At 39.6% G+C, this 23,146-nt stretch overlaps 1 protein-coding gene across 4 annotated transcripts in view; it reads right to left on the bottom strand.

Annotated features, from left to right (window-relative positions):
- Positions 1–18,598: 18,598 nt before the first annotated feature.
- Positions 18,599–23,146, bottom strand: part of Dbf4 (DBF4 zinc finger) — a 42,813-nt gene continuing 38,265 nt past the window's right edge. For all 4 annotated transcript variants that reach the window (XM_004662285.2, XM_045160895.1, XM_045160896.1 and 1 more), the window contains 2 exons: positions 22,180–22,304; positions 18,599–19,749 (listed from right to left, as the gene is read on the bottom strand). In XM_004662285.2, coding sequence (XP_004662342.2) covers positions 18,774–19,749; positions 22,180–22,304 — 1,101 coding nt within the window. In that variant the 3' untranslated portion in view covers positions 18,599–18,773. The remainder of the gene's footprint in view (positions 19,750–22,179; positions 22,305–23,146) is intronic.

Below are 23,146 nucleotides of genomic sequence, written 5' to 3'. Positions count from 1 at the left end.
AGTATCATTCTTTACAGAGATAGAGAAAATGATTTCATGATTCATATGGAATGGCAACAGGCCTCAGATAGCCAAACATTCCTCAAGCAAAAGAAACACCTCTATAGGTATCACCATACCCAATCTAATGCTATATTACAAAGCCATAGTAACAAAAACAGCATGGTATTGACATAAAAACAGAAATAGAGACCAGTGGAACAGAAATGAAGACCAAGACCTTAGGCCAAATAGCTATAGCTACTTGACAAAGGTGCCGATAATGTAGACTGAAGAATAGATAGCATCCTCAACAAATGGTGCTGGGCAAATTGAATAAGCACCTGTAGAAAAATGAAACTAGATCAACTCATCTCACCATATACAAAAATCATCTCCAAATGAAGTAAAGACCTCAATAAAGACCCAAAACTCTTCAACCTCTGGAAAAAAAACACGAGGAATTCTCAACAATACAGTACAAGACAATTCAAATAGATGAAGAAATAAGGACATTCCATAACAAAAGCAAGCTAAAGGAATATTTGAAGACAAATCCAGCTCTATAGAAAATACTTGAAATGATACCCCATGCTGAAGAGAAAGAAAGCACACCTACAAGGAACCTGGAAAAAACAGACCATGCTCAAATACTAGTTAATACAAGAGAGCAAAGGTAAAATAGAAAGACACACAAAACAAGAAAAATGGCAAAAATAAGTACACACCTTTCAATAATAACTCTTAATATCAACGGCTTCAATGCCCCAACCAAAAGACATAGGTTTGCATAGTGAATTCAAGGTCAGCCTGAGCTACAGTGAATAAAACAAACAAACAAAAAAAAAAATCAAAGGAAAACAAATGCTGATGAGGATGTGGGGAAAGAGGAATGCTCATTCACTGCTGGTGGGAATGCAAACTTGTACAATCACTATGGAAATCAAAATGAAAATTCCTGAAAATGATGCATATATAACTACTAACACCCCAGTTATTCCCCTACTGGGCATTTACCCTGAATGCTTCATGCTTCAGTATAGAGATATTTGCTCAAACATATTTATAACTGCTCAATTCATAATAGCTAGGAACTAGAATCAACCAGGTGCCCATCTCTGGATGAATGGCTAATGAAGTTGTGGCACACATACACAATAGAATTCTACTCAGCATTAAGAAAAAGAATGATGCAATGAAATTTGTAGGAAAGTGGATGGACTTAGACAGATCATAGTCAGCAAACACACACAATCATAGGAAGTCAAACACGGCATGTTCTCACTCATTTGTGGTTCCTAACCTGGATCAGCTTGAGTTGCTGGCATACCAGATAGGCAACTCAAGGTCCAGACAATAGGGATGGAAGAGTTCAGGGGAGGGGAAGTGGAGAGTGGAGGCAAATAAACAAAAACTAAATCCCAAAAGAACTGGCACCATAGGAACCTTTCTCCTTGCAGGTAGACTAGAAAATACAACCTTCAACAGGAGTATACAGGGAGCACCTGAAAAGAAGTGCCCTGGAGAGGGTGGAATGATGCCTAGCCTTAAAAAATTTTTGGTTCCAGGGCTGGAGAGATGATTTAGCAGTTAAGGCACTTGCCTGCAAAGTCTAGGGACCCATGTTCAACTCTCCAGGTCCCATGTAATCCAGACACACAAGGTGATGAAAATGCACAAGGTCACATATGTGTACAAGATGGCACATCTGTCTGTAGTTCGGTTACAGGGGCTGTTGGCCCTGGCACAACAATTCTCTCTCTCTCTCACTCTCATTGTCTAATTGTCTAATATACATACATACATACCATATACATATACATATACATATACACATACACATATATACATATGTACATATATACATATATATACATATATACATACACACACATATATATATATATATATATATATATATATATATATATAAAGATCAGTCTGTTGGGCTTGTCTAAAACAAAAAAAGAAAAAGAAAGAAAGAAAGAAAACTTGGCTCTGATCTGTAACTCAAAGTACCAGTAATAGGAATTACTGACATTGAGCTGTTGATCTGAGAGACCCAAGAAGTCCCCAAAACAAGACAGCTTTCTGTCAAAGCTCATGATAACCCTCCACAGATAAATGGTAAGACTTTATTAATGAAGATACCACATGCTGCTGACACAGAACATGAAGAGACCTGCCTGGAATCTGGAAATGAGCCAGTCCCTAGACAGTTCATCTAGTGCTGGAAAGTGTTACATGAGCTAGTGGGGAAAGTGGCCAAAAATGGTATGAGCAAGCAGGGTTCTAAGCTACTCAGAAACAACCAGCCTGACAAGAAGTGCACACCAGTGCAATGGTGGCACACAGCCTTAGGGGGCAACCAGTGGCTTTCTGATAGGCTAAGAGATCTACTCAGTGGAAAGGAACCAATATCTGGAACTGGGAACCAGCTCTGAATCCTATGGAGACAAAGGTTATGCTCTGGGGATGGAGAGATGGCTTAGCAGTTAAGCAACTTGCCTGTGACACCTAAGGACCCCGGTTCCAGGCTCAATTCCCCATGACCTACATTAGCCAGATGCACAAGGGGACATATGCGTCTGGAGTTGGGTGCGGAGGCCCTGGTGCACCCATTTTTTCTCTCTCTCTCTCTATCTGCCTCTTTCTCTTTCTCTGTCCATTGCTTTCAAATAAATAAATAAAAATAAACAATAACAAAAAAGATTGTGATCTCCAGTGTCAAGCTGCAACTAGTCTTTGGATAATAGAGGGGCTACATCTATCAAATTCTCCCTAAATTAATAACACATATTCAAATTTACCTATGCTGATGTCACTCTCTGTTAGAGAATCTTCTTTCTTTATCAGAATGTAACAAAACCCAAGGAAATGAACTACCCCACACATCTCAGTCAAGACCCAGAGGAATTGGGGAGTCAAGTAAGAGTGCTGCTTCAATGGTGAACCAGACAATCAGCACCAAGGTGAAGGTGAGAGATGCTGAGAATACTCAACACATACCAAAGCAGAAATCCAGAGGCTCTTGAGAGCTCATCACTGAAGCAGATTTAAAACACATCCATAGCCAGGTGTGGTGGTGCATGCCTTTAATCCCACCACTTGGGAGGTAGAGGTAGGAGGATTTCAGTAAGTTCAAGGCCACCCTAAGACTACATAGTGACTTCTAGGTCTGCCTGGGCTAGAGCAAAACCCTACCTTGAAAAACTACACTCACTAAGGCTCAGGGAATTTTGCAGAAGAGGGCATGGAAATAGTGTAAGAACCATAGGTTCGGTGATCATGCCCAGAGGCATTGCCTTCCCCCAGTAACTGACTACTGGTCCCACAATGCATATCTCACAACCTCATGGGGAATGCCAGCCAGCTTACTGAGGAGGGCCCCCAACATAATGGAGACAGGAAGGAGGGAAAAAATGGTACCGACATATGATGTATCCATACAAAATGTGTACATATTTTTTAAAAAATCTAGAAATACATATATTTGTTGTTGAGACTGACTTAATGATTATATCAAGCTGCATCCATTGTCCTGCAAATGAAATAGCTTCATCAGTCTTTTTAAAATTTATTTTTATTAGTTATGTGTGGTTCACAGATTAGGGCTCTGGACCATTGAGGGTTAAAACAGGCCTGAGCTTCCATGCACTGGTCAGGGCCCTGGGCTACAGGAGGCCACTCCCTCTCCAGCCTGGTACACCTGGATGTCCTGAGACTTAGGCTTCCCTCATAGCCCTGTTACCTTTGGCCAGTTGCCTAGAAAACTCCTTATATGGCCTCAGCAAGTAGCTTTCACACAGACCATCCCCCTGCAAGCCTCTTCCCATCACTATGTAGATCACCTGACTCTCTCCCTATGTGCTGGAATGAACATTCCTAGGCAAGCAACCTTTGAACCCACCAATCCTCTTAGGACCCTCTCTTCCTGCTCTCTCTCAATTGCTTATAAACTCATTTCCCTATTGAATAAACCGAGCTACTCCCTGAAGTCATCTCCTGGGTGTATTTCCTGTCCCACTCACACCTGCTCAAGATCCTGCATTACATGGCTGCCTGGACAACTTCAGGGAACAGTGGTCCTGATGATCCAGGGACCCACAGCTAGTGCCTGAACAGGGACCCTCTGAGGTGCACCAGAGTAAGTGAGTGCTCCCCAGACGGATAATCTGGGGGATATCAGTCCCCTATGGCCTTGCCTCCACATTTTTGAGGGCTGTCAGGTTTCTCTTTTTCCTCCTTTACTTGCAGTTCATGCCATCATCTTGGCATTTCCACTCTTTTTCTATCATGAGCAATATTGTCTCCCACCAAAAGGAATCACAGATTCATGGATTAAGGGCTATCTTGAAAGTTAGGTGTATTAAATTCTCCCAAAGAGAAGCTATCTCCTTAGACTTAGAAGAAGTCCTCCAGATTGCCCCTGGATGATATCTGGGGATCCATATGACCCAGACATGTGGATCCACATAACTTATCTAACCAGGAGATGAAAAGTTCTGCAAGGGAATTTACCCTCATTCCCTTTTCATCTCCTTTCAAGTTTCTCCACTATGGCAGTGGTGAAACTGCAAGTCAGCTGCGCAAGCACTCGAAAGCCGCTCAGGTCCTGCAGCGAGCTCAAGGGCACCGAATGGCCCCGTTTCCCTTCCTGGTGACCCCAGCCCCCTCCCTTGTGTGCTCCCCAGGCTGGTGACATCTTGGCCACTGCCTCCGTGCCTTCCAGACCTGACCACAGGTGACAGCCTGGGAGCAGGGTGGGGCTGATCTGAAAGTAGTGAGTCATGTGAGCTCCTGCTCTGCCAAGCCAATGCCTGCCTCACTGGCTCCATGAAGTGGCAGAGAGAAAAAAGTTCACATTTAACTAAAGCCTATAGCGAGCTGAAATTTTGTATGAACAATGCCATACATTGTTACATGATATCATTAATATAATTACTGAGTTTATGTTCTAGGTCATCTTCAACAAAATTCTGAGGTGTGACTCATAATTTGTCAGGTATTTAAAAATGATTGTGATGTCTTGCTACTTAAAAAGAGGAGGAAACTGTCTTGACATTTAGGCCAGCCTGCCTCAAGACAAAAACAAAAATTTGCTTAGTTACTCCTAATAAAAACATTTCCAAGTGTGCTAGAGGTATTGATGACATAAAATTGTTTTAATCTAGACTACTTGCTTGTCAGTGAGTAATAGGATTAATCAATTTGGTATAGTTTCTCTTAATAGTCTTATAAGAAAGATAGTTAATTATGGGGTAAGATGAGTTGATTAAAGAAACTAGGAAGGAAGTTTTCAATGTCAGACAGAATGCTTGTTTAAAATGCTTTTTGAGTGATACTTAGATCCAAAAGTTAAAGATTTTTCAACTGTTTACAAACTCTTACGTATGCTTTACAAAATTTAATTTCAGTCATTATAACCTTCATGTTCCTGTTAGGAAAATATTTTGGGATAGGTTGCTTAAGCTTTATTAAATTTAAGTCAAGGGTAAAACATAAAATTGTTCTATGCTAATAAAAAATCCTATGGTACATAAAATCAAGATTAAGCTAAAATCATTGGTTGTCAAATGGTGTTTGTTCTTTCAAAACAGATTTGTCAAGGGTTGTATTAGAGCTTAGATGGTTTGGTTCAACAAAGACCAGATTCTGCTTTGTTGTATGGAAAGTAACTGTCACATTTCTGGCATTTCAAGTTCAGGGCTTATAAAAAATTAACTCTTAAGACATATTCTCTATATTAGGGTACAGTCTCATGCTCAAACAATGGTCCTCATCTCACAGAAGTAATTTCAAGTTCTGTGGTTCTGTTTCCAATGCTCTCTTGCTAATTGGTACACACACAGGTATCTGAATTATTCAAAGATTAGTCTTCAAGCACAGATGCTAAGACTTTATACTGTCTTACTTGTCCTTTTCTGAAAATTTCTAGGTTGAATTAATTGGTTTGTTTATAAATTAATTGGTATTGTTTTCAAGACTGATAACAGGTGCTCCCTGTGTTTAAAACTGTTATATATTTAAAGTGTAAGATATGCCTACTTTCTTTTTTTTTTTTTTTCAAGGTAGGGTCTCATTCTAGCTCAGGCTGACCTGGAATTCACTATGTAGTCTCAGGGTGGCCTTGAACTCATGGCAATCTTCCTACCTCTGCCTCCTGAGTGCTGGGATTAAAATCATGTGCCACCACGCCCAGCAAAATATGCCTCAGATATGGCTTATGCTGCCACAGGACAACAAAATTTTAAAAGGTTGGACAAAATGATTTTAAAAAGCTCTTGTGCCATTTTTTTAACTAAATCTATTTCAGTAATAAAATTTACTCTATATCTACATACATCCAGGCTGGTAAAGCTTCCTTTCTATGTGTATTAATAACTATGTAGAAGTCAAAGCCAACTGGAATCATCAGAGCTAAAAAGGCCAATATTTTAGTCTGTCCTCCCAGGTCATGAGGCCACTGGAGATGATGGGACTCTTCTACACTGCCCCTCTAGTAAGTCTCCTGTCTTCCTGAGCAGGGAGGATACAGAGACTCAAACAAAAAATTGTTGCATGGTCAGAATCAAGAGAGTCACAATTGAGGAATAATAAGTACTCCTGGCTTCCCAAAGAAGGGAAAATTATGTGACCAACATAACCCTGACTCATTATAACAGACAGAAAACACCAGTAAACCATAGGGTTACTCCTGGGTCCCTAAAGTCTCCTTTGGAGAGCCATTAGTGACCTCAGAAATTAATCCTTGATTAAGTTTTGACTAGCTGCTTGGTCTTAAACACTCAGGGAGAAATGTATAACCAAAGATAAAGAGATACCTTAAATATATGAATGGCCTATTAAGTAATACAACCAGAGCTTTCCACGAAGGGAAACAAACAAGACCTTAAGACATGTTGTCCCCATCTCTAATAATTCTAATTCTATAATAAGGGAAAACAAGCATAGAGGTCAAAAGGGTTATTTTCAAATCTAGAATATATATAGATGACTCTGACTAAAGGTTGCTTGGTTGAAAAGGCTTACTTATACTAGGAACAATGGTGAATCTATTCTTACTTATGCCAGGACATCCTTAAGTATTTAGAAAGGGTACACTTTGGAGCCAGGCATGGTGATGCATGCCTTTAATCCTAGGACTCAGGAGGCAGAAGTAGGAGGAATGCTGTGAGTTTGAAGGCACCCTGAGATTATATAGTGAATTCCAGGTCAGCATGGGCTAGAGTGAGACCCTACTGTGGAAAAAAAAAAAAAAAAAAAAAAAAAGGTACACTCTGGAAGGCTACTATCAAGGGTAAATATTTATATATTGCTGATAACTCTGCTAATATCTCATCTGTTTTAACAAGCTATGGAAACAGATTCAGGCCATGTCAAATACTATTGTGCCATTTGATGAACAGTTCTGGAAGAAAATCTCAGCCAGCTCATGCTCAGATGGTCCTGGGACAATCCAATTCTGTCTACTCGGGTTCCCTTGACCATAAGAAGGATGGCCCTGAAGGCAACCAGTTTGCTGTGTGCTTACTTCTTACTAATACTTTACTTTTATTCTTTTTCCCCAATGTTCTCTTCCAAGAGTATCGTCCTGCACTCCATCAATACACTTCCAGGATCTATTAGAATAGTTCCCCTCTCTGGGAGAAACTCCCTAACTGCCACAACTTCATGCCCCATTCAGCAGGAAATAGTTAATGATCTGACTTCATTACCCCCTTACCCTCTAATAGCAGTTACAGTGTCTTCTCATGAGAGTGAGAAATGAAGAAGGGTTGAGTTAGGGTGACTATAAGGCAGGAATATTTTTCTTATCTCTTTCCCAGTACCAAAGAAGTGTTTTTAAAATTTCCAAGCTCCTCAGGGAGCCCAGATCTTCGCCAGCCTGCATTGCTGCCATCATGTGCACTGCATCCCTGATTCTGCAAAAGACAAGCCTCCCCCTCTTTGATTTTGGTTAAGGTGTGCCTCTTTGCCTGTCCAGCTCTAAGCCAACGAGAGCTGAATGTCTTCTCAATATTTCCATAATAGGATCACTTGTGTCAAGACACCTGCTGCCCTGAGGTGTGAAGGGGTAACCACCCCATGCATAAATGTTTCCTCTCCCACTTATTGTTGTCAGTCTTGATTGTTCCGTAGGTGTATCTCTATGAGGAAGAAAAAGACTACAAACTCCATCTGCACCAATGGAGATTTTCAACCCTCTGCTGGTGGGCCTCAGCATGATAATGTCTCTGGATGACTCTGGTGACCAACAGCTTCAAATCTCTCCAGAGACACCTGAACTTTCTTGCGGGTATGGTACTTCAAAATCATCTAGCCTTAGATATCATTACTGCTAGACATGGGGGGACATGTATGTTCTTTGGAGAATGATTTTTTGTTGTTGTTAATGAATCAAGTGTTCTTAAACAAAATGTTAAAACTCTCAAAAAAATCATAAGGAGCTGCTTGACCACTACAAGCCTGAGGTTCCTACCAGCTGGTTCTCTAACCCTTTAGTCACTTGACTTATCCCCCACCTTAGCCCCCTCCTTGCTATAGGAACCCTATTACTTGTAGCCCCCTGCCTCATAAAATTTCTCAGACAACAAATAATATTGCTAAGGTTGCTACTAATCAGGTCCTTGTGCACCATCTAGCTCTATCTGTACCTGTGATAGACTATAAAAATCTCACTCAATATGATGACACTGCCCCATCATAAAAACAAAGGTGGTGCTATGGGGCACAGGTTAGAGTCCTGGACCACTGAGGGTTAACACGGGCCTGAGCTACCAGGCACAGGTAAGGGCCTTTGGGCTACAGGAGGCCACTCTCTCTCCAGCCCAGGACACCTGGATGTCTTGAAACTTAGGCTTTGCTCATAGCCCTGTGACCTTTGGCCAGTTGCCTAGGAAACTTCTTATATGGTACCAGGCAGCAGCCTTCACACAGGCCATCCCCCTGTGAGCCTCTTCCCACTACTATGTAGATCACCTGACTCTCTCCCTATGTGCTGGAATGAACATTCCTAGGCAAGCAACCTTTGAACCCACCAATCCCCTTAGGACCCTCTTCCTGCTCTCTCTCAACTGCTTATAAACCCATTTCCCTATTGAATAAACCAAGCTACTCCCTGAAGTTGTCTCCCAGGTGTATTTCCTGTTACACTCATGCCAGCTCAAGACCCTGCCCTCCATAGTTGCTTGGACACCTTTGGGAAACTGTGGCCCCAAGGATCCAGGGACCCACAGTTATGGACATACTTAGCATGTAAACAACACATGTTGGTACCATCCTTTCCCTCATCCCTTCCCCTTTTTTAAGGGGCCCTCCTCCTTGGGGATTCAGGTCGTCCCCATGGGGGTTATGGGTCCTGCATTGTGGTAGCAACCATTACTTATAGGGGAGAGGTAATATCTCTGTGCATAATGTCCCAGCTTGTGGCTCTAACAATCTTTTCTCCCCTCTTCTGCAAAATTCCCTGAGCCATGTTGGGTGTGTTTTAAGTTTACTTCAGTAATGAGCTCCTGGGAGCCTCTGGATCTCTGGTTTGGTAGGTGTTGAGTGTCCTCCTTCACCCTTGTGCTGATTATCAGGTTCACCAAAAAAGGAGCCTCTTGCTGATTTCCCCAATTCCTCTGTGGTTTCATCTGAGGCCTAGCTGAAGTGTGATATTATCTCCTCAGGTTGTGCTCCCATCTGAAAAAGAGAAGCAGATTCTCCAACAGAGAGTGAAGTCAACAATGCTAAATGGGATAGCCATTATTAATTTAGAGAGAATTTAATGGGTGGAGTCACTCTTATAGCCCAAGATTAGTGGGAGCTTGATATTGGAGAACAAAAACATTATCTGGATATGAATCTGACTTATTTCCCTGTTTCAGATATGGGCTCCTTTCTACTGAGCAGATCTGTTAGCCAATCCAACAGCAGTTGGTTACCCATCATGGCTGTCTGCCACTATTGTACTTGTGTGAGCATCATGTCAGATTGTTTACTTCTGAGTAGCTTAGACTTTGTGTTGCTTTGACAGATGTTGGCCACTTTCCCCCAGTAGACCATGTAGCGGCTTCCAGCAGTAGAAGGGCTGTTTGAGGACTGGCCCTCTTCCAGATTGCAGCCAGCTCTATCTTACCAAAAACATATGGTGGCTTCAGCAATAGGGTCATAGAGTTATCCTTTGGTAAGTAATCAAGTGCTCTGACAGAAGTCTGTCTTGTTTTGGAAGACCTTGTAGGTATCTCTCATCATGGTTCTAGGAGTTACATGCCAGCACCAAGGGAAAAGAAAAAGAGAAACAAGAATAATTTAAGGTTAGGCTTCATCTCTACCTCTCCAGGGCCCTTCTTTTCAGGTGCTTCCCTAAGGTCCTGTTGAGGGTTAAGCATTTTAGTCTATCTTCCAAGATACAGGTTTTTATGGTACCAGTTCAATTTTTTTTGCATTCAATTTGCATTCAGTTTTGTGTCCCCCCACCCACTCTTCCCCTCTCCTAAGCCCTACCCTCCCTGTTGTCCAGGCTTTGAGATGCTTATCAGTTATGTCAGCAACTCAGGCTGATCCAGGTTAGAAATGGTAGATGAGTGAGACCATGCAATGATTGTCTTTCTGTGATTGTATGAGTTAGCTGAGTTCTGATCCAAGTACTGTTCCAAGTTTGACCATTTTTCTATAAAATTCATAATGTCATTTTTTCTTACTGTTGAGTAGAATTCCATTATGTCAATATATCAAAATTCTGGTTATCCATTTGTCCAATGATGGGTACCTGGGTTGATTCTAGTTCTTAGTTATTATGAATTGATCAGCTATAAACATGGTTGAGCATATATCTCTGTACTGAGGTATGGAGCTTTTAGGGTAAATGCCCAGTAAGAGAATAACTGGTTCTGTTGGTAACTCTATATTCACCCTTCCCAGGAGTCTCCATATTGATTGTACCACCTTACATTCCCAACAGTGAATGAGGGTTTCTATTTCTCCACATCTTCACCAATATTTGTTTTCCTTTGATTTTTTACTGCTTGCTATCCTTACTGGGGTAATGTGGAATCTCAGTTGTTTTACATTTCCCTGATGATTAGGGATGTTGAACATGTGTGTTTGCCATTTGTATTTCTTCCTCTGAGAACTCCCTATTCAGTTCTTTGCCCCAGTTTTTGAGTGGGTTGTCTGATTTTTTTATTGTTTAGACTTTTGAGTTCTTTGTAGATTCTACATATTAGGCCTCTGTCAGTTGTATAACTGGCAAAATTTTTCTCCCATTCTATGGGTAGTCTATTGGCTCTGCTTATGGTATATTTGTCTGTGCAAAAACTTTTCAGCTTCATGAGATCCCATTGGTTGAGTGATTGTTTAAGTTACTGAGCTACTGGGGTTTAGTTCCGGAAGTCTTTCCCCATTCGTATATGGTAGAGAGTTGCTCCTAGTTTTTCTTCCAGTGGTAGAAGACTTTCAGGTCTTATAGTAAGATCTTTAATCCATTTGATCTTGATTTTTGGGCATGGCAAGATATGTGTGTCTAGTTTCATTTTTCTGCATGTGGTTATCCATTTTGTCCAGCACCATTTGTTGAAGATGCTGTCTTTTCTCCAGTCTATGTTATTGGGGCCTTTGTTGAAGATCAAGTAGCTATAGTTACTTGTCCTAAAGTCTGGGTCTTCAATTCTGTTCCATTGGTCTATATTCCTTTTCTTTCTTCTTCTTCTTCTTTTTTAAACATAAGATTCTGTTTTTATTTATTTATTTATTAGAGACAGACAGGGAGGGAGAGAGAGAGGAAGAGAGAGAATGGGCATGCCACAGCCTCTAGCCACTGCAAACAAACTCCAGATGAACATGCTTATGTGGAACCAGGAGAATTGAATCTGGGTTATTAGGCTTCACAGGCATGCACCTTAACCACTAAGCTCTCTCTCCAGCCTAAGGCTGTTTTTTATTTTAATATATTTTATTATTTATGAGAAAGCGAGTGTGTGTGTGTGTGTGTGTGTGTGTGAGAGAGAGAGAGAGAGAGAGAGAGAGAGAGAGAGAGAGAGAGAGAGAGAGAGAGAGAATGGGTACACCAAGGCCTCCAACCACTGCAAATGAACTCCAGATGATGCACCACCTTGTATATTTGGCTTACGTGGGTCCTGGAGAGTCAAACAAGGAACCTTTGGCTTTGCAGGCACATGCCGTAACTGCTAAGTAATCTTTCCAGCCCTATTCCTGTTTTTATGCCATAACCATGCTGTTTCTGTCACTATGGCTTTGTAATACATCTTTAGATCAGGCATGGTGCTGCTTCTAGAGGTCTTTATCTTGCTGAGGATATGTTTGGATATCAGAGGCCTGCTGCTATTCCATATGACCTTTGAGATGCTGAGGGTTTTTTTTGTTTATTTTTATTTATTTCTTTGAAAGCAACAGAGAGGAGGAGGGAGGGAGAGAGAGAGAGAGAGAGAGAGAGAGAGAGAGAGAGAGAGAGAGAGAGAGAGGGAGGGAGGGAGGGAGGGAGGGAGGGAGGGAGGGAGGGAGGGAGGGAGGGAGGAAGAAGGGTCATGCCAGGGCTTCCTTCCAGCCACTGCAAATGAACTCTAGATGTGTGAGCCCCCTTGTGATCTGGCTAACGTGGGTCCTGGGGAATCGAGCCTTGAACCAGGGTCCTTAGGCTTCAAAGGCAAGTGCTTAAATGCTAAGCCATCTCTCCAGCCTGATGCTGAGATTTTTATTGGTATTTCATTTAATAGGATTTCTTTTGGTAAGATTGCCATTTTCACAATGTTAATTCTGCCTATCCAGGAACATGAGAGGTCTTTCCATCTTCTCAAATCCTCAATTTTTGCAAGTGTTTTTATGTTTCATTATTTATGTCTTTCACATCCTTGGTTAGTGTTATTCCAAGGTATTTTATTTATTTGAGAGAAGAGGGAGAGGGAGAGAGAGAGAGAGAGAGAAACAAAGAGAGAGAATGGGTGCACTAGGGCTTCCAGCCACTGCAAAGGAACTCTAGAAGCATACGCCACCTTATGCATCTGGCTTACTTGTGTCCTGGGGAACTGAACATGCATCCTTTGGCTTTGCAGGCAAGCACCTTAACTGCTAAGCCATCTCTCCAGCCCTTGCGTGTGATTTTGTATGCTGCTACTATTTTGAATCCTGGTATTTTTATATACTTCTCTGAAAGAGTTAATCACCTTTAGGAGTTTTGAGATGGCATCTTTCAGATCATATGATTAGGATCATGTTATCTGCAAATAGGGCTAAGTTGACTTCTTTTCCAATTTGTAACCCTTTTTTTTCCTCCTGTCGTATTGCCTGGGCTACGACTTCTAGCACTATATTGAAGAGCAGAGGTGAGAGCTGGCACCTCTGTCTTGTTCTTGATCTCAATGGGAACTCCTTGAGTCTTTCTTCATTAAGTATTGTTTGTGCTTTAGGTGCTTTATATATAATCTTTATTATGTTCAAATATAAACTGTCCGTGCCTATTCTCTCCAATGTTTTGATCATGAAGTGATGTTGTATTTTGTCAAAGGCCTTTTCTGCATCTATTGGAATGATCATGTGTTTTTTTGTGGTTAAGTTTATTTATGTGGTGGATTACATTGGCAGATTTCTTTATGTGGAACCATCCCTGCATTCCTGGGATAACTCTACTTGACTAAGGTAAATTAATTCCTTTGTTGTGCTGTTGAATTTGGTTTGCAAGGAATTTGTTCAGGATCTTTGTGTCTAAGTTCATCAGGGATATAGGCCTATAGTTTTCCTGTTGTATCTGTCTGGTTTTGGAATTTAGTCATTAGTCTTTATGTTTGAAAAAAGTTCCACTATTTATAGACACTGCTTTTGAGCCTATAATTTATCTGTTGTGAACAGCAGTGTATCAAACCTTGATGTATATGTATGTATATAGTGTCCAATGTCTAGAAAACTTACATTGCCAAATTTATGAATTAATTGACTATTAATCAAAGAACAAGAATGACTATAGTATTTCTACAAAGAAAATTTAGGCTGAGTCCACCTTTTTGATTTTTTTTTTTTTTTTTGGTAGGGTCTCACTCTAGCCCAGGCTGACCTGGAATTCACTATGGAGCCTCAGAGTGGACTCAAACTCACAGCGATTCTCCTACCTCTGCCTCCCAAGTGCTGGGATTAAAGGTGTGCACCACCATGCCCAGGTATCCACCTTTTTAAATTTTAAGGTTACCACATTTAACATCAATGAAATAAAATAATGGTATTTTTTTGTTTTTTTTTTTTAGTTTAATGCCCTCAGTCAGAGCTTAATAGTGGAGAGAGTAGCATATTGTATGTGCTTGTGAACATGGGGCATACTAGTATAACCACTCCATGATAGCAACCCTCAAGGCAAGGAAAATATCAAGTCATGAATGCCAACACCATCTTTCTAGCAAAGTTCCTAGGCTATTCCCATTTTGGCCTGTTACTAAGTGCATTAAGAAGCCTTTCTAATGTGGTTCCTAACAGTGTTAAATGAGAAGGATAATTTTAGGGATAGTGGACATCTGTAATGATTATGGTGACAATTTACCCAACTTTGACTTGATGAAAAACATTAAGCAGGCTGGGTGTGGTGGCGTCCACACCTTTAATCCCAACACTCGGGAGGCAGAGGTAGGAAGGATTGCCGTGAGTTCAAGACCACCCTGAGACTACATAGTGAATTCCAAGGTCAGCCTGGGCTAGAGTGAGACCCTACCTCAAAAAACTTAAAAACAAAAACCATTAAACAGTATATAGTGCTTTAGGGAAAGCATTTTAGGATAAGTAAACTGGGCTTCAATAAAGCTGTTAAAGAAAAAAAGAGGGGGATTCTAAGAGGAAAATTCCTAATGTACCCCAACATTAAAGTTCTGGGTATGGAAGGGGGTTGGAAACTCAATGCTAAAAAATCCTGTGTTCTCTATTGATGACAGTGGAATATTGATGTCCCCAACTATGGTGGTGTTGGTGTTTGTTTTGTCAAGTAGGTTTTATTTTATAAACTGTGGTGAACCTATGTTTGATGCATATAGATTTATGATAATAATATCCTCATGCTGAATCGTTCTCTAGACGAGTAAGAAGTGACCTTCTTTATCCTTTTTGATAACTTTTAAAGTCTATTTTATCAGACATTAACATAGCAACACCTGCTTGTTACTTATTTCCATTTGCTTAGAGTATCATTTTCCATCCTTTCACCGTAAGGAGGGGTCTATCTTTAGTGGTGAGGTAGGTTTCTTAAAGATAGCACACAGAAGTGTCAATTTTTCTGATCTACCCTGTTAACTTGCATCTACTTTTTTGTTGTTGTTTTTCGAGGTAGGATTTTGCTCTTGGATTTCACTATGTAGTCTCAGGGTGGCCTTGAACTCAAGGCAATCCTCCTGCCTCTACCTCCCCAGTGCTGGGATTAAAGGCGTGTGCCACCACACCTGGCTCTATTTTTCATTTATTTTTTGAGGTAAGGCTGACCTGGAATTCACTATGTAGTCTTGAGGTGGACTCAAACTCATGGGAATCCTCCCATCTCTGCCTCCAGAGTGTTGGGATTAAAAGCGTGCACCACCATACCAGGCCAACTTGTGTCTTGATGGATGAGTTAAGAACATTAATATTTAAGACTATAATTGTGAGACTTGATTTAATCTGTCATATTCTAGAAAGTCTTAATGGAGGGAGTGGAAGAGTGATGTGACAAAATGTTTTGGCAGTGCCAGATATTTGCCAACTGTCATTTTAAACAATAAGCAATTCTATTTTAAGGATGAGTTAATTATTTTTTTTTTGGCACAGCCTACTTCTTTTTTTTCCTGAAAAGGTTCTATGACCTCAGAACTATGACCTTTTGCAACTGTATAATTAGATATTTCAATAGTAAAATGTTGGTAATTACATGGTGTAGGAAGGGCATACAAGATACAAGAGGATTCATTTACACTAATCTCACAATTCTCATGCTCAAATACTTTATAAGCAAGCACCTTTAACCACAGCCATCTCCTATTGCCCTTGAAATTAAAATTATGTTCAGAAGTCTTGCTATCTTAAAGAAAAAAATGAGATGGAGTATTATACAGAGAAAAGTGTGGTCCATGGTGCCCTACAGATACAGATAAACCCCAGATACATACCCTCACATCAATTTTTGAGTCAGCTCTAGCTTTGAGCTACTGATCCTCTCTTGCTTCGACCTCCTGGGACCTGGGGTTACAGGCTCTCAATACGAAACCCGGTATCCACACATATGCTTGAATAAAGATCAGTTAAAAAAAAATGCTCTTAATGAATAAAAACTGTTTTAAGGGCAGGATGGCTTAGCAGTTAAGATACTTGCTTGTGAAGCCTAAGGACCCAGGTTTGACTTCCCAGAACCCACCTAAGGCGATACACATGGTGTCACATAGTTCTGGAGTTGGTCTGCAATGGCTAGAGGCCCTGGCATGCACATTTTTAATGCCCTACTTAAATATGAATATTCTCAGGGGAAAGACTGCAGAGAAATGTTTGTATAAAAAATTAGCAATGTGTGGTGGCACACACCTTTAATCACAGCACCCAGGAGGCAGAGGTAATAGGATTGCCTTGATTTCGAGGCCATCCTGAGACTGTATAGTGAATTCCAGGTCAGCCTGAGGTAGAGTGAGCCCCTACCTCGAAAAACAAGAACCACCAAGATGAGATAGCTTAACAGTTTGTAGAGATTTGTTTGCAAAGCCTGATAGCCCAGGTTCAATTCTCCAGTTCCCAGGCAAATCCAGATGCACAAAGTGGCATTTGTATGGAGTTTGTTTGCAGTAGCAAGAGGCCCTGGAACACCCTCTCTCTCCCTCCAATAAATATTTTAAAGATATGTATGAAATCATAAAGATTAATTTTGTCTTGTAGAATGCATACCTAATTTACTTAAAAAATTGAAAGTGTTATAACCTTTATAATTTCTGAGCCAGAAAAAAATCTAATTTTTTCTGGGGAAGGTTCTGAGGTAGGGTCTCACTGTGGCCCAGGCTGACCTGCAATTAATTCACTATGTAGTCTCAGGGTGGCCTTGAACTCAGGGTAATCCTCTTACCTCTGCTTCCCCAGTGCTGGGATTAAAGGCATGTGCCACCATGCCTGCCTCTATTGCTGCTAATTCTTAGCAGCAGTAAGCAGTTTTCTTGTATAATATGCCTTAAAGTTGATAGAACTTTTGGGCCAGGTGTGGTGGTGGATGCCCTTAATCCCAGCACTGGGGAAGCAGAGGTAAGAGGATTACCCTGAGTTCAAGGCCACCCTGAGACTACATAGTGAATTAATTGCAGGTCAGCCTGGGCCACAGTGAGACCCTACCTCGAAAAAACAACCAACAACAAAAAAGAGCAGCAATACTTGAGAATATAGATACAATACAAAGATACTGATAATGTAGTCAAAATATATACATTTTCTCCATATGCAATTGTATTCATCACACACACATGCTTTGATAATTATGCTATTAATGTTCCAGGGGGTGAGATCCAGGGATGTACCTGTATCAGTAACATTTTTAGTTATGGTGGTTAGGAACATGCCTGAATGTCCTATCTAAACTAAAAAACAATTTATTGCATTCTGCATCCCCAAACATGAAGCAGCATAATAGATGGTATTCTAATTGCCTTGTTTAATGCAGAGTTAGAAATTTTCTGGGAACAAAACAAACAAAACATGTTTTGTAAGATCATCACGTAATAAGTAAGTTTAAGAGATGTAAGTGATTAGCACTCTGCAAATATAGCTAAAATCCAAGTTTCTTCAATCTGCAGTGAGTGGCACTGCTTGCCCTACAATTGTTTGGTGTCATATTACCTTAGTAGTTTCCTAAAGTTACCTAAACTTAATGCTGAGTGACAACATATTCATGCAATATTCAATAGCACTTTAACTACAGAAAGTGTCCTTCATGGCATATGCCTCACTCCTATAAAAACATAATCAATGACAGTGGGAGGGCGTGGTGGTGCATACCTTTAATACCAGCACTCAGGAGCAGAGGCAGGAGGATAGCTGTGAGCTTGAGGCCACCCTGAGACTACAGAGTGAATTCTAGGTCAGGCTACCATGAAAAACAAAAAACCAAAACAAACAAACAAACAAAAAGCAATAAACAAAAAGAATGATGGAAAACTGCATTAAAAAAATTTATTCTTATTTGACAGACAAAAGAGAAAGTGGGAGGCCAAGAGAGAGAATGGGTGCACCAGGGCCTCCAGCCACTGCAAACAAACTTCAGACACATGTGCCACCTTGTGCATCTGGCTTACATGGGTCTGGAAGAATTGAGCCTCAAACTTGAGTCCTTAGGCTTCACAGACAAGTACTTAACTGCTAAGCCATCAATCCTGCCACTAAAAACTGCAGTTTAATTTCTGTAGTGCTAGAATGCTAGCAGAGTCCAACTTGTTCAGGCTTACATATCTGTAATAACTTGAAGAATCGAAGCATAGCAACTGGTATTTCATTTTCCTTTCTGTATGAAATGCTTTGAAAGAAAATGTGTTATATGATAGAAACCTATTTTGATACATAAGTATAATTAGCATATCCAAGTTTATGGTCCTTAATTTCCCATATCTTAGTTTTAGTGATAAAATTAAGTTATCATGAAATAATTATGACCATTATGAGTCACAAGTTTATTCTATAATTTGTAACAGCTATTCAGTCCTATAGAAAACTGCAGTCACGTTTATTAATACTTACATATGCTTCTGTAAACAATATTGGGAAAAATCACAAAACATTTTACAACAATTTTAAGAATATGATACTTATCATTTTTGAAAAGGAGATTAAAAGCCAACAAATGTAGAAGTTGAGGGGGAAGAGAAAAATGTGGACAACAGATCATTTGAACTTTCTTCTTCCCAGATATCTAAAACATCACATACACCACTGTTTTCAGTATAGCTTGTGAAACCCAAAAATTCAGATTTATCTCCACTAGTCTGAAATAAGTCCAGTAGAGACTGTATTGGTGAACTACAAGTGCTGTCTTCTTGCACAGTAAGAAATTCAGTTATTTTCTTATCTAATTCAACATTTGGTTCTACATTTGTTTTATTTTGTCCTAATAATACTTTCACTTTCCTATGGATTTCACCAGAAGGCAATTTGTCCATGTTCTTGTCACATTCATTGGGATCCTGAGAACTACAAGATGCAGTATTTGCCTCTGTGGTTAGGTGTTCCTTTGAGGTTTTTATTGTCATCACGTCAGAATCATGACCAAATATTGAATGAAGGTCCTGTTCCATCACATCTTTTGCCGAGAACTGTACAGGATTCAACTTGAATTTTGGTTGTGTTGTATTATTATCTATATTGAAGTAAGAAACTTTTACATATGTCTGCAGCATACTCTGACAGTCATCTACCTTTAGTTCTTCTAATCCATTTTCATTTATAACTAATTTATGTTCAGAAATATCAAGACTACATTCCTGTTTATTGGTATGTGGAGGTAGCTGTGTAAAATTCTGCTTTATGTTGTGTTCAGCTGCATTTAACATTGAGCCTTCACTAATTGTCTTCTCATCAAGTCCTCTCAATCCCGTTGAAGGGTAGGTAGGTTCTGAAAGAAACACGTGTGTCTGTTCAGGCTCTTTGGTTTCTTCATAGAGGATATTCTGTCTGATCACCTGTCCACTGTTTTCCCTGATGCCTGCCTGGGAAATAGGATGCAAATCTAGCACTTCTTTGGATTCATTCTTTTTCAGAACACTTTTTCCGGAAAGAGAAGAAAGGGGTCCAATACTATATTTTATTCTGTATAAACAAACAAACAAATAAATGAATGAATTAAAATAAATGTACCAAAAGTTATAAATTAGCAATAATACCAACATTAAAATCAGAAACCTGGGCTGGAGGAATAGCTTAGTGGTTAAGGAACTTGCCTGCAAAGCTAAAGGACCCAGGTTCAAATAGGACCCATGTAAGCCAGGTACACAAGGTGGCTCATGTATTTGGAGTTCGTTTACAGTGGCTGGAGGCCCTGGCATGCCCATTCTCTCTTTCATAAACAGATGAAAAGATAAAATAATTTTGCCAACTTCAGGTGTTTTTAAAGCAAAAAATAAAAACATATATATATATATATATATGTGTGTGTGTGTGTGTGTGTGTAATAGCTGAAAATACTACTGTACCTATCTTTTTCACATTTGTCTCTCTCCCAGAGATTACCACCATCCATGTTTAAAATTCATTATGTAAACCAGAAAAAGATGACAGTAAGAAATGTGTGTGACACTAGTTTTCCTTTTATTATCCAGAAAATTTCCATAACTTCAGTGTGTTGCTTTCTACTAATGCATATTTTATTCAATTCTCTCTCTCTCTCTTTGTTTTTTTTTTTTTTTTTTTTTTTTTTGGTTTCTTGAGGTAGGGTCTCACTCTAGCTCAGGCTGACCTGGAATTCACTATGTAATCTCAGGGTAGCCTTAAATTCTTGGCAATCCTCCTATCTCTGCCTCTCAAGTGCTGGGATTAAAGGTGTGCACCACCATGCATGGCTTCATTTCTCTTTTTCCAGGGAAGGTCTCACTGTAGTCCAGGCTGACCTGAAAGAAGTTCTATAGCTCCAGGCTGGCCTTGGACACTGAGCCTCCTGAGTGCTGGGATTACAGGTATGCAACACCATGCCCAGTTTGTTTTCTTAGTAATCTAGAAGATGAGTCTTTACTGGGAAATCAGGATAAAAATAATTTTCTATTTAAAAATACATTATTTCATGACAAAGCGAACTAGAAATTTAGTACCTTTCTGCTTTTAAATATGACAGATTAATCCTTAAATTTCACACAAATATTTGACTTGTAAACAAAAACTAAATAAGGGGATGTTTTCTTTCAACAAGTGGATGGTTAAAAAAAAAAAAAAAGGTCTCAGTATGGCTCTTTCACCTTACATAAATTCAGGGCTATTTAGGAAAGTGACCAGAGTTTAATAATGGTGAGGATTAAAATAATTAGGGAGGGTTAGAGAGACGGCTTTGCAGTTAAGGCTCTTGCCAACAGAGCCTAAGGGACCCAGGTCCAATTCCTGACCACCCACATAAAGCCAGATGCACAAGTTAGCAACTGAGTCTGACATTTGTTTGCAATGGCTAAAGGACCTGACATACCCATTCATCCTCTCTCTCACAAATAAACAACAGACTGTATTATTATTAACCCTAGGGTATACCCATATGAAGTCATTTTTTTTATAATTTTAGATTTATGCAGGTAATCTAAGTAGAGCCCACTTTGTCAATGTGCACTTATGGTAAATAGTATTTACAATAAAAGGTCCTATCAGTGTCTTTAGCAAATACTATTTATTTATTTATTTATTTGGGTTTTTGAGGTAGAGTCTCACTCTAGCCCAGGCTGACCTGGAATTCACTATGGAGTCTCAGGGTGGCCTTGAACTCATGGCGATCCTCCTACCTCTGCCTCCCGAGTGCTGAGATTAACAGTGTACGCCACCACGCCCAGCAGCAAATACTATTAATAAGTAGAGTTTATGCAGAATTATTTAGTGAAGGTACAACAAGACTTAGGAGATAAGAGCAAGGTTATGTAACTATTTTTAGGCTGAGTAAGTGATAAACTTTATGATTCTTTATCAGAGTTTGGCAAGCTATATAGTCTGTTGGCAAAATCTAACCTTACTCAATTTTTCTGAGTTTTCATTGCTGTACAGCCATGTTCATCCTACATTAGCATAGCTTTGCAGGAGCAACAGAGATCTTTCTTTCAAATATCTTAAAATATCGGGGCTGGAAAGATGGCTTCATGATTAAGGCACTTGCCTGCTAAACCTAAGGACCCAGGTTCAATTCCTCAGGATGCATGTAAGCCAGATGCATAAGGGGGCATAAGCATCTGGAGTTCATCTGCAGTAGCTAGAGGCCCTGGCACACCCATTCTCTCTTTCTCTATCTGCCTTTCTCTGTGTGTTAAATAAAATAAAATCTTAAAATATCTGGCAGGTATTCAGAGAAAAAGTTTGCAAAACTCCTTTTGTAGTCCATTATGTGAAGAATGAAACTAAACTCAATCTCTTATAGTAGCAGAAAAGGAAAGAAGGTATTTGTTCTTAACTCTAGTTATGTAAAAAAAATACATATTCCCTCTAAGAACAGAAGACTTTGTACTTTAGTGTCATAATAAAACAGCTTAATAATCTAAGTAGAATCTTACAAGTTACCTTTTCTTTTTAGGTGTGTCTCTTTCATATTCTATGAAATCAAAAACTAACTTAGATATAATATCATCAACGATCTGATACTGGTTACTCTGTGCAAAATTTCGGTGCTGTTCACTAAGAAGGTGCTAAAAACAAAACAAAACAAAATATCAGGTTAATTTTTGACCAACAAATGTTTTGAAATTCAGGATTTGGAATTCTAACATTTTCATGATTCTAAAGATAGATACCCAATAACTATTCCAAATAAACAAACAAAAATATCAAAACTAAAGTCAAAACAAAACAGGCAAACAAAAATACCAAACCAAACACTGTACGAGACATCAAAATGTTATGCACTACACTTTATAATCCAATACTTTAACTACCATCTAAGTAAGGAATGTCTTATAGAATATTGTGTCTTGCAACTTATACAACAAACGAAAACCTACAAAACACTAGAAAATAAAACAAACTGTAATAAGTGCAGTAAAATTAAAGGATGAGCAAGCAAATTATCTCAATTACACAATGATTAAATAATAGAGGGCAGAGAAGTAACTTTCAATCTTAGGAGCTACTAAATGTAGCAGTAAACAAGTTCATAGTATAGTAATAAAACTCATAGGAGGGCTGTACAGATGGCTTAGCGGTTAAGGCGCTTGCCTGCGAAGCCTAAAAACCCACATTCAGCTCTCCAGATCCCATGTTAGCCAGATGCACAAAGGTGAGACAAGCACAAGGTTGCACATGCCCACTAGGTGGCACAAGTGTCTGGATTTCGATTTCAGTGGCTGAGGCCCTGCCAGTTCTCGCTCTCTCTCTAAAAAAAAAAAAAAAAAAAAAAAAAGACATCATAGGAAAAAAGTTCTTTCTGAATGAGTGGGGTCTCTAGGCAAAGTCTACCATTTTGTAGTGTATCTAGAAGTGTGCACCAAATAGATAATGGAACAATCTCATTTGTTTCTCTGAGGAGGTTCAA

This window comes from Jaculus jaculus, chromosome 10, assembly GCF_020740685.1.
Source record: "Jaculus jaculus isolate mJacJac1 chromosome 10, mJacJac1.mat.Y.cur, whole genome shotgun sequence".
In the NCBI taxonomy this organism is placed as follows: domain Eukaryota; kingdom Metazoa; phylum Chordata; class Mammalia; order Rodentia; family Dipodidae; genus Jaculus; species Jaculus jaculus.
This window is presented reverse-complemented; position numbering and strand designations above follow the sequence as displayed.